We start from the raw sequence: 12,063 nt of genomic DNA on the forward strand, positions 1-12,063 counted from the left end.
TTTTGAATGTTATACAGTGGCTGTAAAAATGTAGCAAAGTGAAAAAGTTAGTTTTAAAATCTGAAGATCATACAAGATTTATTGAATTCCTATCTTTATAACTTAAGAGCCTCTATTTGGGTAGATATTTTAAAAGAACAGAGAAGTTAATTCCTTAATACTTCAAAAAATGAGTCACTTTAAAAAAAAATCTTCTAGTTAGGGGTTGGGCAGTTTTTAAGGCTAGCATATTACACATTATTTTTCATCTTATAATTGCTAGAAAATTCTGGTAAAACAGGACCAGACTTGAGCTTGCCATTGATGTGTATTGTTTCTGTATCCTTAGGGAAATGAAGCCTTTTAGGGAGGCTTTCAAGAGGAAGAGCTAATAAATTGCTCTGAAGTTCATACAAGCTTCTCTGGGAAAAAGAGCAGGTCCTGGAAAGCCTGTGATAGAGAGCAGCTGTTTTCAGATACTTGCATTAAATCTCAGACGTGCTTTCCAGCCAGCTACTGCAGCGCAGAAGATTAACAGACATGTCCATAGCACTCAAGCAAGTCTTTAATAAAGATAAGACTTTCCGCCCAAAACGCAAGTTTGAACCTGGAACACAGAGGTTTGAACTTCACAAACGAGCGCAAGCATCTCTCAACTCAGGCGTGGACTTGAAAGCAGCTGTGCAGTTGCCCAGTGGAGAAGACCAGAATGACTGGGTGGCTGTTCATGTTGTCGACTTCTTCAACAGGATCAACCTAATTTATGGGACTATCTGTGAGTTCTGCACAGAGAGGAGCTGCCCAGTGATGTCTGGAGGCCCCAGGTATGAGTATCGGTGGCAGGATGACTTGAAGTACAAGAAGCCCACAGCATTGCCAGCACCCCAATATATGAATCTTCTCATGGACTGGATCGAGGTGCAAATCAACAATGAGGATATATTTCCCACAAGTGTAGGTAAGTGTAAGGAAGAAGTCCTAAAGCATAAACTGCCTTTCATTTTTGTACTAAGCATGTTCTCTTCCCACATATTTAGGGACATAAAAGCTCTTGAACAGCAGGTGGGGAGTAGGAGGGATCAGAAATAGTATGCAGTGTGTGAAATGTTAACTGTGGTTTATAGGTATGGTAGTGTTTGTTAGCCTTAAACATTTGTCCCTGACAAGCCTGTCAGGTTAATCACTGAGGGTGATCAGCATTGCGTTAATACCTTCTTGAAAACTAATCAAATTTGTAGCTTTGCACTTTGGCCAGCTACTTACATACAGAATGGATGGAAAGCAAAACTGGTCAGACTACTCTCATAGTGTGTACATTTATGTATGAGACAGTGGAGAATGAAGAATGCAATGAACTTAGCCCTCCCACCTTTTCTTGATTTCTCATCCAAAACTCACAAGTTGTGAATTATTCTCCAAAGTATTGTTTTCAGTACTACATATAACTAATAAGCCTTGTTATTATTTAAGCAGACAGTCTAGATGAGAGAGCTGTTAAGAGCTTCACAAATTTCCTTTTTATAATATTCTTTCTGAAGAGTGGCACAAGTAGGTAGAAACATCCTTGCTGAAAGTGGAAGAGTGCATTGTGTAGTGTAGACAACATAAATATTTAGCTGTGGCTGCATGCAACAACAAAAAAAGTTATGCTTTTGAAATGTACTTGCATGATTTTTAGCAGTTTTAATTAATGGATCCTGATTTACTGCTTTCAAATGGAAAAGCTGGGGGCTTTCTGTAAGAAATGTAAGTTGTTATGTATTGGTTGGCCCAGATGAGTAACAAACAGGAAGAATGACATATGTTTAGATAAGTTCAGCCCAATATTTTGGAGTTTATAGGCAGCTAAGGCCTGCGACTAATTGGTAGATAATGCATTGAGAGGCTGTGTCTATCAGTGTTTCCAGACCATTGAAGCACCTTACATTTGGACTTCACGGCTATCTATCTGGACAAATCTGTGGTTTGTTTCATAGTTTCTATCGCTTTTCTGTTCTACTCTAATAGGTAGAAAGGATGCATTAATTACATTTTTAATCTGGACTTTGACAACATGGCAAGAAGAAGGATGATATCAGAAGAAGCAGTATCATATATTTTGTGTAGTGAAAAATGGGTTTGATTTCTCAAGCATTGGTTGCTTTTTGTTTCTTCAGGGTAAATGATTTTTGGAGTTCAAGTTTGTTTGAAGGTGCAGAGAAATAGGTGATTTTGCTTCCACTGGTATTTCTGCAGGCTTTCATTATACTGTTCTGGTTTTGCGTCGTTTGCCTGTGTAGAAAGTGTTGTCTCTCAGCAGATATGGGGAGCAGGTAGCACAACTGGTGTGCTGATGGGTTTTACTGAACCAACTAATAATCTCTAACACGCAAGCATTCAGCCCTACATGCTCCACCAATATATTTGTAATAAGACGCTTCTGAAGGAACTTTTGTCCTGATGGTTTACCTATTGTAAGCTAAGAATGACTTCAGTAAATACTCAGTCTACTTCTCCCAGCAGCTTCTGCTGTTGTCAATTAAATCGAACATGGAGCAACTGAAGAAGGGGAAAGACATCTGGTCTCTAAAATGGGGCTGGACTCTGACAAAAGTAAAAACAGGAAAGCCCAATGTTCATACAAATCTTTGTCTCACTCTGAATTGATCCAAAGGAAAGGGACAAGTCTTCTTGTATTGGACTGTGCCATATTCATATTACAGACTGAGATGATTGGACAGTCCTGTAAAGAGATTCTATAGATACCTTTAGAGCATTATTAGAGCAGCACTTGTACCCCTATTTCTTTCTTCAGCCTTCTCTTCAGCCTTTATTGCAGATACCATGCTGGCCCCCTGCATATTTCTCATTATCTTTTTGATTAACCGCTTTCCATATGAAACTGTTGGTAAAATTGTTTGGGAGGCTCTAGATCTTTCAATTCAGGGAAAAATATATGCTATGTTGAGTTTAGTATTCTGGGTATCTCTTATGTGAGCAAGTCCCTACTTAGGGACTCAAAACATGCAAAGGGAAGTTTGGATCTGTTCCTGAGGTAAGTTGCCTTTCAAAAGAATCTTTTTGGTTGATTTTCATATCAGCCCCAAATTTGAATGTGATACTACCTGTAAACCTATCTGAGTACTGCTTTATAAAGCTGTTGAATGAAATTCACTGAGCATGTGTATTGTTACCTGTGCTGCATTTCACAAGTGATCAGAGAGGGAGCCTTTGTTGCTGTGTTAGGTTTATTTCTACCTGTTTATTCCTAACTGTTCTGCAGCAGCCTTTTGGTTAGCCTATGCACCACAGGCATAGTACTAATTAAAATCTCTATTTTCATTCACATAAATTAATGGTGACAATTCTTCATTCTTCACAGCAGCTGAAATAAATCTTGAAAGATGATATACTCAGAAAACAAAACAGGCTTATGTATGACCTTACTAACAGGACAACAGTTTTAAAGTGTTGAGTGGCTGTAAATTAGAGATTGCTTCATTGCTTTGAATCTTTCTAATCTAAAGAGAATTGTTCTGGGAAAAAAAATGTGTCCAGTGGATGGTATTTGGGCTGACTTTTTCATTAGCAGATAAGTTTAATGAGGAGATCCAGAGTTGGGTTAGTAAGTGGTGTTCACAGAAACCCTGAACACACTTTTCTCAGCTTAATCCTATTAAACTTTTCCTCTTTCAATTAGCATTCTCATGCAAACTATCTAAAGAAGGATTTCAAGAACTGTGATTAAGTGCAGCTTTCACTGAGGAGCTAGTTTCAAGGAAAATAATTTCAGAGTAGGGACAGCCAGGTTTGGTGGGATCTTCATTTTGTGGTGGTGGTTTTCCTCTGTGGTTAAAAAACAAAACAAAACAAAACAAAAAACCACAAATGCAATTGAGTTATAAATTGTTATAAATGTTATATTTAACCTTGTCAGTGTTTATACAATGGCCTATGGCCTCTTACCAGTCTTCCTGTGGTCTCATATTTCCTTTCTGCTTTCCCCTGTCCTTCTGTTTTATTCATTTTATGATAAAGAGCCTCATCCCTCAACCACTCTCCCACTTACAGGGAGCTGGTTGCTTGGAAAAAGAAGAACTGTCAAGAATTGTGTGCAGGTGATGAAAGCAGGTGCTAAATATCAAGATCACTTCTTTGTATAGCAAAACTTGAAGGACTGTTTTTGTAAAATGGCCTCACTATTTGTAGAAGATTGTATACATGCTTATGTTCCTGTTATTATTTCCATTATTACCAATTTCTTTATCCATTTAAGTGGATCTAAGGCATGCAAGAGGCTGACAGCTCTGGAAACGAGCTCTGTAAGTAACCACATAGAGATCTGTGTCAGTCCTCAGTGGGTGAGAATGCAGTAATAGAACTGAATCTATCCACCTGCTCAGCCACTACTGAAGTTATCCATTCCCAAAATTAATTTTTGTAATGGGCCTGTGGTTTATTTAGCTTTAGAGTAAATTCTTTGGTAAGTACTAGTTGCTCTTTAGGGAACCTACTAGTCTCACTGTTTAACACTTTTCAAGGAATATATTTGTCAGCCTTTGGTAAACAGTCTGAAGAAATAATTTAGAATAGAAAGCAGTAGATCCTAGGAAAAGATGCACTTTTTGTTGAACTGTGTCAGCTTTCACCATATGAGTTTTGGCAACCTCAAAAAAGGAGCTAAGAAAGAATTCTCACAGAAGAATTCTATTTTTCTGTGCTCCCTTTAAATCCTGATTTCCAAACATGATAAATTAATTTGCTTTAGGTTCTTCCCTGTACTCATTGCAGCCTTAAAATGAGAGTAATTATGTCTTGTTGGGATTCCATTCACTTTTCAGTGAATGGAATGCTGAGGTTTTTTCTGTGTAAGAGTCACTGGGAAAAATACACAGAAATTTAAGGCCACAGGGCATTATGTCATTTATTCTAATCTGAACACCAGCATAACACAGGCCAAAGAACATCACCACATGAATTCTTCAACCAGTCCCCAGATTGAAATGAGAAGATGGTCAAGCAACAGAAAATGTTGCTGAAACTAAGAGAAAATTGACTTCTTTTCTGACTTGACATAATGAATTTTTTTCCCAATGAAGAAAATAAAGCATTTGAAAGAGAACAAAGGTTGTGCCATCTCCATCCTTCAGGGTTTTCAAGACCAGGCAGAATAACACCTTAAGCAACCTGATCTGATGGGATTAAGACTTCCCAAAACCAGTGCTAGCTTTAAATATTCTGTGATTCTTAATTCAAATTTCAGCACTGCCAAGCTGCCTAAGGAACTAAAAGAGCTAAATTTGTTAAAACCTGATTAAGTAGTTTAACAAACCATAGTTTGACATTTAAAGGATGTACAAAATCACTTTTAAGGTATGAGAGTTCTTGTATAGGAGGATTTAAAAAGTTATTAATGTAATGAAATAGCCTAGTTATGGCTGATCAAAATAAAAAATACTTCAAACATATTTAAAGCCTAGGACTTCAGCTGAAAAAATAATGTATATTAATCAATACTTTGCCTGTTCCATATTTGGCTAGCAAATTTTGGTAACTAACAGCTTCAGGTTTTGCACAGAGCATGTGTGTGATGCTGCTTTCAAAGAAAGGAGCCCAGTATGTCACAATAATTCACCTACAAAAGCAGATCAAGATTCTGGAGGGCCTTTGCAGACATGATTCAAAATTTTCTATGGTTTCCTACTAATATTGTGGTATTGTAGATTTTTTTACGGTTATTGTTGTAGAATTTTCTACAGTTTTCTTTTCTTACAGTTATGTCTGTCTTATTCCTGTTCCAAAGTATGAGGAAGTGTCCATAGTGTGAGCAAAGTGGTGCTTGCTGGCATTTCCTACAAATGCTTTTTGTAAATTTTTTTGCTGCTGTTGCAATTGCACTATCTGGGAACTGCCATTGTTTCATGCACACCCACCCCACAATCAAAAATATATAATCTCTATAACTGGTATGTTTCCTTTTTTTTTTTAAGACAAAATTCTGCCAGGGACCAAAGGGAGGGGTCAGATTACTGGCTGTTAACTGGTAATTCAGTCCCCAGTGCTAGATGCATATAGCTGTAGTCTACCACTTGAAGACCAACGTAAAATCCAAACAATCCTTTCTGCTTGATCTTTGCACCTGTCACAGTATTGATGAATTTGGTCGGTAGAAGGGTTTTATTTTGTAAGGTTTACCTGCTTGTCCCTGTTGCTGCCCTTTCTTGGTCACTCCTTCAACATGGATGTGCCTGCCAAGAGCTTTGAATTATTCTTTATGTCAATGAAATGAAGAAAATTCTGCAAAACACAGACTGTCCTATGGCTACAGCTTTTTTCCAGTTATTAAACTTTATGAATTCTGTGCCTATACAAATGTTATAGCAGCAGCACAGCTATGCTCTTAGAGAGTTTGGTGTCTTGAAATATATGTGCTTGGAAAATATCAGGTAGATATTTTACCATTAGATTACACATTCGAGCTTCCTCCTTCTCGCACCTTTTTCCTGCCTCTGTGGTTCAGGATCTAACAGGTGATTCAAAGTAACCTAAGCTGGCATATGAACCAGCCCACCAACCTAGCGTGCTTGAAGAGTATCATCACAAAAGATTGATGAAAATTGCATTAAGTCCATCTGGATGGTGAGTAATGCAGTTTTGCAGTTAGCTATCTGGCCTTCTTAGCATTGAATTACTTTCTTGCTGACTGATTATATCTTGGAGGAATTTGATTCCCTATTTGTATCTGATATGTAAAATGCCTTGATTAGTTTAAGTATTCTACTTTTACAATAATAGGGACTGAAGCTTGGGAGTAGTCTAGACTAGTAGTCTGATCCTGAAGCCATATCACTGACAAGCCTTCCTCAGTGTACCCCCTTGGTCTGTTGCTCTGTGTATCATTTGAGGTACCTAAAGGTCCACTGCCAGCTCGGACATATGAATTAACCCATTCTGCATTCTAGTTTTGATGATAGAAGAAAATACGTGCAGTAGAAAGTAAGTGCAAATCTATTAGTGTATTCTCTGCTTTTCCTTGAGAAGGATTTGGCACTGCTGGTATGAAGGAATGTTGTCTCACCTGGAGAATGTGTACTGGGAGTCTGATGCCTTGTGTGACATGTTTTCAGTATTGTGGTAGTCATTAAGGGCTACAAAGCACTTTTGCTAACAGACTAAGAAGCAGGTCTCGGTGGCTTTCTTCCTCCATTCTTCATGTCTCAAACTTGAGGGAAATAAGAGGAAATCAACTTAAGTGGTATGAATGGTGGTGGAGGGAAAATTTGAGACGAAAGGGTTGTATTAGCTGGCTCTGCAAAGGTTTCAGGATCTTTGCTCAGTCTGATGCTGGTTTTGGAGGAAGAAAAAGGTACAGAACACCCACAAGAAATTATGTGTCATGTAGGAACTGGGCTGGTTTGTCCAATATCTGCCATCTCCCGTGTTCTTGAGGAATTCAGCTTTCCAGCATGTTGTCAGTACATACGTTGTGGGACATTACTTAAATTAGTCTCAGAGAATCAGCAGTGCTATGACCACAACTTCTACCCTAACTGAACTTGTGACCTCTTTTCTTTAGCCACCTCCACAGCACAGCTGATGTCTACAATGTTTTAAGTAGGCATGCTGGGGTTGAGCTTGTGCCCAACTCAAAAAGTGTGGGAAGTGTGATACCTTGAACATACTTTACCTTGGAAAGTGGGTTTTTGTGAATTGAGCACTCTGCATTCTGTAGTGATGTGTGAATTCCTTCCTGTGATGAACAAGAAGAATAGCTTCTTATGTAAAACCTTCTAAAAAAGCCTTTTGTCACAGGCTTCGAGGCAGAATGTGTGTAGGAGAAGAATTTACATATCATAATGACTTTGCTGGTTCGTTGTTTGGAACACAAACAAAATAAGATTCACAGAAATAAATTTTTTTAGTGACTACCTCTTATGTTTTTTTGCCAAATTGAAGTTGTTGTTTAAGCTCAGAAATATTGTAGAAAATTCATGGTAGTCTCTACTTTGAGAAATTTGTTTTCATCCTTAAGGTCAATCTTCTGAGCACAACAGTGTGCTTTGGGACATATTTTATGCACAATCTGGCCAAGGGAAGAGATGTATGCCCTGATGACAGGGCATCATCAGTTGCACCAGATATATGGTAACAATCATCAGAATGAAGTGTGATCATAGAGGCATGAAAATAAAATAATTTAGTCCTAATTTGTTTAAACAACAATCTCTATTTGATTTCACTATTGAGTGGCTGGAGTGCCGCTTAGCGTGGCTCTTAAGGAACTTTTGGAAGGCCTAAATCTAGGAGGAGATTTTTTGCTTCAAGCAGAAACATCAATACTATCTTTCAAGTTTCTCCATCCTCTTTCAAATAGAAATTTGGCCTTCTAAACTCATATAGATTATGTATATGGAGCAAATGCAGAAACTTTAGGAGAGAGAAAATTTAATAGTTGCTTTTAAATGAGGTTCTCATGTCTTTTATAGGTATTTTTTTGAAGAAAGTCAAATATGAATGTAGAAAATACTTGGATAAAAAAACATTGTGCAGCTAAAAGCCAAAAATAATGTGGCCAGTAGGACCAGGGCAGTGATCTTCTCCCTGTACTCGGCCCACCTTGAATCCTGTGCCTAGTTCTGGGCCTCTCCCTACAAAAAGGACATTGAGGTGCTGGAGTGATTTCAGAGAAGAGCAACAAGGCTGGTGAAGGGTCTGGAGCACAGGTCTTATGTGGAGTGGTTGAGGGACCTGGGTGTGTTTAGTCTGGAGAAAAGGAGTCTGAGAGGGGCATTGCTCTCTACAGACGCCTGATGAGAGGTTGCAGCCAGGCGAGGGTCAGCCGCTGCTCTCAGGTAGTCAGCAACCAGACAAGAGAAAATAGCCCCACGTTGTGCTAGGAGGAGTTTTGATTGAATATTGGGGAAAATTGCTCCATGAAAAGCATCGTTAAGCATTGGAACAAGCTGCCCAGGGAAGTGGTTGAGTCGTTTGGAGGTATTTAAAAGACATGTGGATGTCATGTAGAAGGTACTTGGGCACATGTCTTAGTGATGAACTTGGCAGTGTTAGGTTTATGATTCGACTTGATCTTAAGGGTCTTTTCAAACCTAAGTAATTTAATTTTTTATCTTTAAACACAAAGCCAAGAATTAGATATTCAAATAACCTGAAACGTTTGGAAGTACAGTGTTCATTCTGATAATGCCACAGAGAAAACCATCAAACTTTTTCAATACGAGTCTTTATAGGTGTGATTAAGTCACTTGTGTGTTAACCATTAAAAGACAACTGCATTTGTACATTTCTATGCCTAGTTCTGGAGAAGTTCTCTGCCTTGAGGAGCTTTACATGCTCATAGAAAAAAAAGTCAGCATGAAATTATAGGAAGAAAAATTATTTACATATATATATCATATGGGAAGATAATATATATATAACAAAATATATACAACTATATATTAAAAAAATATTATATAACAGGAAGAAAAGCAGTTTAGTCTGGCTTCTGTTAGGATGGATTTATCTGCATCATATTAGTTTGGTCAGTGTTTTCAGCTGAACACTCACTGGTAGTGCTGCGCATGACATGATTAGTCCTTGTCTGCATAACTGCATCTTATGTATCTCTTTTCTTCATGAGTGTGTTTACATGTGTTAAGGCCATACCAAAGACGTTAAAGGTGTAGGGATGATGGGGGTCATTCTGAAGGGAGTTCATTTCAGACACTCTGAGTGGCTTCCCTTTAGCTCTGTGGTTCTTGTATACGCTATTTTGGTGGTATGTGGACAACTGTATTCCCTCATGCAGAGGATTGTCAGTACTCTGTTCCTTTGCTACTCAGTACTTTGAGGTAAGCCACTTGAAATCTAGACTATAGTGTGATTTTGAAAAAGACAGCTGTATTTCTTCTAGTGTATTGATTATTAAGGGTTGTGAGAGGCCTCGGACCTTAACAGAGAACTTTAAGTAGGAAGGACAACAGTTTCCTTTTTGTTTTTGAAAAATATAAGTGCATGTAACCCTGAACATGAACATATAAGGTTGCTTAGGAAGGTAGAGGAGAAGAAAAAAGCAGATGTCAGTCTTGCACCTTTGCCAGTCTTTGCATTGTTAAGGGCAATGTTAATTTTGTTAGAAAACTTTTCTACAGTCCACACAAACCTCCTGCTTATTCACTGTCCCTCTGTCCTTAGCAAAGGGACCCAAGGCTTGCTGTGTATGTTCCACAAGACTGTGATAGAGTAATTCAGCCATTCATTAAAATAGATTTAAGTTTATGTGCTACATTCAGGAAAAGCTGAATTACTCTTAAAAGCAGGTTCAAGTCATCATTGGTTCACTACGGGAAACGAGCTTGTTCATGCCTTTTTCATAGCTATCAAATTATTGGTACCACACAGGATTCACAGCTGGTGCTGTATACAGAAATACTAGTGACACTGCTGTAAAACATGTTTCTTCATTTAATGTTCCAGTAGTGAGTTCAGAGTAATGAGTTTTTTCCCTGTTTATGGAAAATTGAAAATGGAAAATTGTTTTCCTGTAAAGAATGGTGTTTGAGCATAGAATTGTTCATATTAGCTGGCAGTCCTGTAATACTCCCAAGATATGTTTTGTACAACTTCCTAGCTAATGGAAACTTCGAAAAGTATATAGCTGAAAAGTTTTTGAAGTGTGCATAAGTCCACACTGAATGATAGAAAATAAAGTAACTGAAAACACTAGAACAACCTAACAAAGATGGATACTCACCAGCTTATGCTCCATGCTGATAGGGCAAATCTGTGCTTTGGTTCTAGCATGGAAACCTGTTATGTGCCAGGGGACGCCTAACTTCAGAAAACCTAAACAAAACTTAGAAACTTTGGTAGGTTGTTCCTTTCTGCTTTTATGGATCTATCCAAGAAAGCATAAAATGCCCTCTTACACCTTTTCAATGTCCTGGAAAAATCAAAGCAGAAGCCTCGAATTTTCAGAGCAGCAATGCAAACATTTCTATAAATATGACCAATGTCTGTAGGTGGTGAGTCATAATTGGTGATGAGTCCTTGTTAACTAGGAGTTGTGTTTTCCCAGTCCACCAGCACAGGCCTTTCTATGTGACTTGCTTTCTTGCTCCTTAAAAAAAAACATCCTGTAGTTGTTCATGGGAGGTGTACAACTTCACAGGGTCATGGTTTTTAAGCCCTGTAGAATTTCATCTACAGTCTCCAATCTACTCATAAGTTACCTCTGTGCAGAACTGTTACCCCCATGAAAATCTACTTTCTATTTGACTGGAATTGCACAGATATACAACCGAATCTGGAATTTAATAATTCTCTTTCTTTCTCTCCTTAATGCTGTAACTGACTGTAAGCTGAGCAGTTTTGACTGAAACCCATCAACCAACACATTCCAGAAACTGCTTGCAGTGAAGTAAGAAAAAAGATGTGCATCCTCCATATGCTTTTTGGTGTTCAAAGCCAAAAGATTAAAGTCAATCTTATAAATGTATCTGTGGCAGGGCCCAGTGCTTGAACTACAAACAGATCCGATGAGTAAAAGAAATAATGTAAACAGTCGCCTTCTCTGTTACCTTCTGCAAGCCATGTGGATAGGTCTGCATGAGCTGTATTGAGGCAATTAACTTTCCTCCTCCTACCCTAGTGTTCAATGTAGGCTCTGTGTGCCTAAGCAGTGACTGAGAGATACCCGGCAAACTGTTACTACCCTGTAACTCACATTACATGACAGGTTCCCCAGAGAAAGGTTCTGCAGCCTGACAGTCATTCTTGGGCTGAGTTGTAAGCTGTGTGTCACAGGGATAAAACAGCCTTTATAGTACAAATTCTTCCATTACAGTGCCATAAAACTTACATGTGCATATTGTGGACTGTGGAAATATAATTTTCAGTGCCTGACACTGTTTATATGAAACCACAAGTCATTACACAATTTTTGATTACACATTTAACCTGAAATAATTGTTTCCAAGTAGAGAAAAACCACAAAAGCCGAGGCCTAAATAGTTTCCTTTTCCCTGAAGACTCACCCAAGATACTGTCCAGCAGATGATTTTCCATGGCAGTTGCTTCCTCCCTGTGCAAATGAACATAGGAATT

The 12,063-nt window shown here is 38.3% G+C and overlaps 1 protein-coding gene across 1 annotated transcript in view; it reads left to right on the forward strand.

The window, feature by feature from the left end:
• The first annotated feature begins 341 nt into the window (after window positions 1–341).
• Window positions 342–12,063, forward strand: part of MOB3B (MOB kinase activator 3B) — a 42,619-nt gene continuing 30,897 nt past the window's right edge. Inside the window, exon 1 of the mRNA XM_005425011.2 lies at window positions 342–937. Within this exon, the coding sequence (XP_005425068.1) occupies window positions 520–937 (418 nt within the window). The 5' untranslated portion in view covers window positions 342–519. The remainder of the gene's footprint in view (window positions 938–12,063) is intronic.

Source organism: Geospiza fortis, unplaced genomic scaffold, assembly GCF_000277835.1.
Source record: "Geospiza fortis unplaced genomic scaffold, GeoFor_1.0 scaffold240, whole genome shotgun sequence".
Lineage (NCBI taxonomy): Eukaryota > Metazoa > Chordata > Aves > Passeriformes > Thraupidae > Geospiza > Geospiza fortis.